Raw genomic sequence first — 4,907 nt, forward strand, 5'->3', positions numbered from 1 at the left:
TTACAATCTTTTCTTATTACAGATTTGGGGGAGGGGGACCTGATGCTGCAGCACATGGCTGCAAAATGACCCCCCAGGGGATTTGCCTGACCAGTTTGGAAAGATTTGAAGGTGTCAGAGTGTAATTAGCAAGGGAGGATTTGGCCAGGGCTAATGCCCTGACTCTTACAAAAAATCTGTCATAAGATCTTTAATGATCCATGAGTGGTCAAGACCTTGGCTTTCACCATGAGGGCCGTACAATGGACTGGGTCAATCCTGTTTCAGTGTGTCACCTACCCAGGAATACTACTACTTAGCGCTGTGTTCAGAAGAGGAGCCCATTGTTATCTCCATTTTACAAACAGAGGCAGAGGGAGGTGAAGTGATTTGCTGAAGGTCACACAATGAGTTAGTGGTGGAGCTGGAAACAGAACCTGAATTTCCCAACGCCCAGGGCTGCACCCTGCTGCCTCCCCATGCAACTTCCTGACGCATCTTCCTTTTGCCTTACAGATCCATCCATGTCCTAGACTGGTTAATGGCTCCTTAACGTAGAGCAGGATCACAGCAAATCATGGTCATGGACGTGGGTTTTTATATAAACACGCTGTGCCTGATTCTGCTTTCGCCTACGCCCGTTTTACACTGATTCACCCCCATTTAGATCAGTATGAAGTGGCTGTAAATGGTTACCCAAGGGCAATGGAGAACCAGGCCAGCAGAGTTACCTCTGGTTTACACCAGCTTGAGTGAGACAGAGAAGATCTAGCCTCTCTCTTTTTATGCCTGGGTGAAAATCCCCTTTACAAAGAGCAGGATCTGGCCACTGGAATCAGATCTGCTGTGTGCATTACTGTTCCTAGGAATTTACACCAAAAAAGGACAAAAAATGCACCGACAAAATCCAGGTCTTGTTTGCGACCACTGGAAATGGCCTATAACAACATTATTTAAACAGGATGCTACAGGCTCATTTAGCCTGCATCACCCAACTCCTTATCAACAGATCCACATCATCTAGCAGGCAGGAGTTTCCTGCTGATAGCAACACCGCCTAAGTCAAAAACCCAGAGACGGATGAAAGAGGAACTTGCTCAGGAGATTTTGTTGCAATCATTTTTTTTTTCTGCTCCCTGATTAAAAGCCCGCAGGGTGGGTTGACCTTTCCTGGAATTTCTTTTTGGTTTTTACGGGTAGCCTTGCGACACATACACCAAGCAATTGGCTGGTCTATCAGGCTTGTGACGTGCTTCTAAGATCCACCCACAAGTCAAGTCCCACCCACTCATGGCCCAACATCAGACTAGTTGGTGCGGATCTGCACGATAGGGTCATCCCACTGTTTCCTTGGAGTCACAGAAATAGTGAACAAGGCCAACTTTGAATTTGTCCTCACTGTTGTCCCCCCCTTTCTCCCCGATAGCAAATTCCCCCAGGATCTCTCAGTGCCCCCAAAGTCAGGGTTTCTGTCTGCCCTGCCATTCCCTCCTTCCCCCATACCAGGGTCCCATGTTCTCGCATGCTCTCCTCACTATAACAGGGGCTCTGTGTGCCCCTCTTTCCCCTCCTGCTGTGCCAGGGTCCCCCATTCTCCTCGCCATGCTGTAGGCTCGGTATGTCCCCACCAACTCCCCACTTCATTGTGATCTATAGACGAGTTGTGGCTCTGCTAAACAGATAGCAGGGGCTCCCTGTCTCCCCTCTTAGGGGAGAATCATTAAGGTTCCGTCCACTGATGCTTAAAATAGTCCCTTAAATTTTGGACTCAATCGGATGCCGTGTTCAAAAGTTATAATGTTACAGCTAAAGCGACAAGCTGAGCAAAGCTGTCCTGTTGGGCCTTGCAAGTGCAGCCAATAAATTGCCAATTTATTCCCCTTTCCACCAACTAATAGTGCAGTCAACAGCCAAGTACTCGTGCAAACATTCCCTATTCTTCCAAATGTCACACATTTTAGGCTGAACGATGATTGGTCGGACAATCTGTCGTGAATGTTCAGTTGCTCGGCATTCATCATTCACCTGTTTATAAACTTTCCATCATCCAGGAAAGCACTTAAGTGCCTGCTTAAATCCATCCCCACTCTGGTCAGCAAGTATATTCCTGAATGCTTTCCTCAGTGACAGAAAGTTTTGTGAATTGAGGTCTCCATCAAGGTGCAGCAACAATACTATGCAATTAAGGTGCTAAACCAGACTCCCTCATTATTGAATGTTTGAAGAATGACCGATAGACTGAAAAAAAAGTCGTTGCAATTCTTCAGCATAGATTTAGGACCAACCAACCACTATTCACAGCAACCCAGATTGGTCCACAGGCAATTCACTAACCAGAAAAGAAGCCATGGTCCAGAGCTTCAAAGATATTTAGGTGCCTAATTCCTGTGGGAGTTAGAAGCCTAAGGACCCTTGAGCGAAAAAGGTCCAAGAGCTGTACAGGTCTGGGCATAGCTAACTGCAGCCCCCATATTCCTTTGTAATTTCCTTTTGTCTCATCTCAGGAAGATTTGGGAGGCCAGACTTTCAAAGGGCTCCGCTCTTATTTGGCCCCTGAACAGAAGGGTCCGATTTTGAAGTGCTTGGGCCCGTGCGTTCTGAAAGAGCTGCATGAAGTACTGGCGTGAGAATGAGCAGATCAGCTAGCCGACTCCACGCCAAAGTCAGCCACAGGGAATGACTTAAAGGAAACTCCCCCCAAACTCCCTAAATGATCTATTCCCAGCCTGTAAACTTTCATTATAATGTCCCCAACCAGCAGATGGGTTTGCCCTGTATCCTCTATACATTTTTTCCTACGGTTTTACGATCATTTTCTGCTTATGGGCATGAGCCTGCAACATGTGGGGATCTCAGCACCGTACGGGATCAGAGTTTTGTATTACTGTTGCTTTGGGATCTTTGTGTGTCTGCACACACGTACACACATGCTTTAGGAACTCAGCAAATTAATCATTGGCTCAGCCTCCAGCAAGAATTTAGGATTTTTTTTTTTTCTGGAATGCAACAATTGGTAGAGTAAACCCAGCACACCAAGTCCCCAGGGACCCATAGATCCAGGCATGTGCACTATATAGGAGGGGGGAAGGAAAAAGAGCCCAGCAGTTTGCAATGAAATGCGTTTTAATTGGAATGCCAGAGATTCCACTGGTGCCTCTCTGGGGTAGCAATGGAATGGTCTGGGATGTCCAGCCAGCCAGCCTAGGCTCACATTGCTGAGTTTGCCTGCATTTAGCATGTTCCCCTGCCAGGTTTGCTGCATGATGGGGTCTGAAAATAGCCTTTCTGGCCAAGGGCGGGGGGATTCAGTATCACTATGTGTCCATGCAGGGGGGGGGGGGGGGGGGGGGGGGGGGAATAGAGTATTACTGTGTCTGTAATGCATTGTGGATCCTCTCCACCTGTATTGCATATGGTCACATTGACTCCCTCCAAGGACATGGGATATGCAGATTTGCCCCAGATGCATTGCAGACATGATCGATGCATCCCCGTGTATTGCCCACGTTGTACACGGCCTTCCCTATGTGCATTGCATGCCTGTGTGCGCCCCATCGCTCCTCTCCCTCTTTGTACACATGGCTCTAGTTCGTTCCAGGTATATTTCTCAGTTAGTACGTAACACCCATGTGCATTGCACAAAGACGGCACACTACTCCATGTGCACTGCACACAAAATGGCATTGGCTTCTCCTGCACTACACTGCATGTAACAGTACACCATACACATGTCATGTATAAGGACACTGGCTCTCCACTGGGTGTATTGCATACACATGGCTACACATTGCCCCAGCATGCATTTGCACAACCATTGTACACCATGTGCACACACATGGCCCCCATATCCATTTGCACACCCACTGCACATTTGTTCCATGTCATATGCCTAAACCGTGCCCCCCATATTCATTTGCACACCCATGTGCACCTGAACACATGCTTTTGTGTACATTTGCACACCCATGTGCACCTGAACACACACTCTCGTGTACATTTGCACATCCATGTGCATCTGAACACATGCCCCCATATTCATGCACACCCACGTGCATCTGAACACACACTCTCTTGTCCATTTACACACCCACGTGCATCTGTACATTTGCACGCCCATGTGTGTCTGAACACAAGCTCTCATATACATTTGCACACCCACGTGCATCTGAACGCACGCTCTCTTGTCCATTTGCACACCTACATGCATCTGAACATACACTCTTGTGTACATTTGCACACCCATTGCCTCAATGTCCATCTTTACACCCACTGCCCCACGGGCATTATCCATTTGCACACACACACTGATTACCCCTTGCCGCCCCTCGTACATTTGCCTACCCATTGCACACCCTTTGGCACCCCATGTGCATTTGCACACCCACTGCCCCCCACCCGCGCGCACACGGAGCACGCTCATTGCACCCTCAGGCCATTGCCCGAGCCGTGCTCTGTTTGCTGTCGGCGGACAGCTGCTTGCCTAGTCCTCCCCTTTACGGACGCGGCCCCTCCCTCCCTCGGCCCCTCCCCTTGAAGGCCCGGCGGCCCCGCTCGCTCGCGCTCGGTGTCTCGCGCTGGCCGGGCCCGGACGGGAGCGAGGCTGCGGCGGTTGCTATGGCGGAGTCGGCTCGCGCTGCCGGCCCCTTCCCGCGCTCGCTCGCGCTGCTGCTGCTGCTGCTGCTGCTGGGCGGGCCCGGGGGAGCCCGGGGTGAGTGCGGGGCCGGGCCGCGCCGCGCCGCGGGGGCAGCATGGCGGCTCGGGGGGCCCTGTGTGCGCGGGGGGGGGCCCACCTGCACGGCCCCTGTCGGGGGTGCGGGATTGACGCCATCTTCCCGGGGGGGCAGTGGCGGGGGGAGGGGCCGGGGGCACTCGAGGGATGCTGGGCTGGGGGGGCTGTGACCTGGGGAAGGTCTGGGGGGGATGGGGGG

At 51.1% G+C, this 4,907-nt stretch overlaps 1 protein-coding gene across 1 annotated transcript in view; it reads left to right on the forward strand.

Moving 5' to 3' along the window:
- The first annotated feature begins 4,522 nt into the window (after window positions 1-4,522).
- The window catches only part of ACVR1B (activin A receptor type 1B), a 27,309-nt gene continuing 26,924 nt past the window's right edge, over window positions 4,523-4,907 (forward strand). Inside the window, exon 1 of the mRNA XM_034792212.1 lies at window positions 4,523-4,687. Within this exon, the coding sequence (XP_034648103.1) occupies window positions 4,594-4,687 (94 nt within the window). The 5' untranslated portion in view covers window positions 4,523-4,593. The remainder of the gene's footprint in view (window positions 4,688-4,907) is intronic.

Source organism: Trachemys scripta, chromosome 16 (genome assembly GCF_013100865.1).
Source record: "Trachemys scripta elegans isolate TJP31775 chromosome 16, CAS_Tse_1.0, whole genome shotgun sequence".
In the NCBI taxonomy this organism is placed as follows: Eukaryota; Metazoa; Chordata; order Testudines; family Emydidae; genus Trachemys; species Trachemys scripta.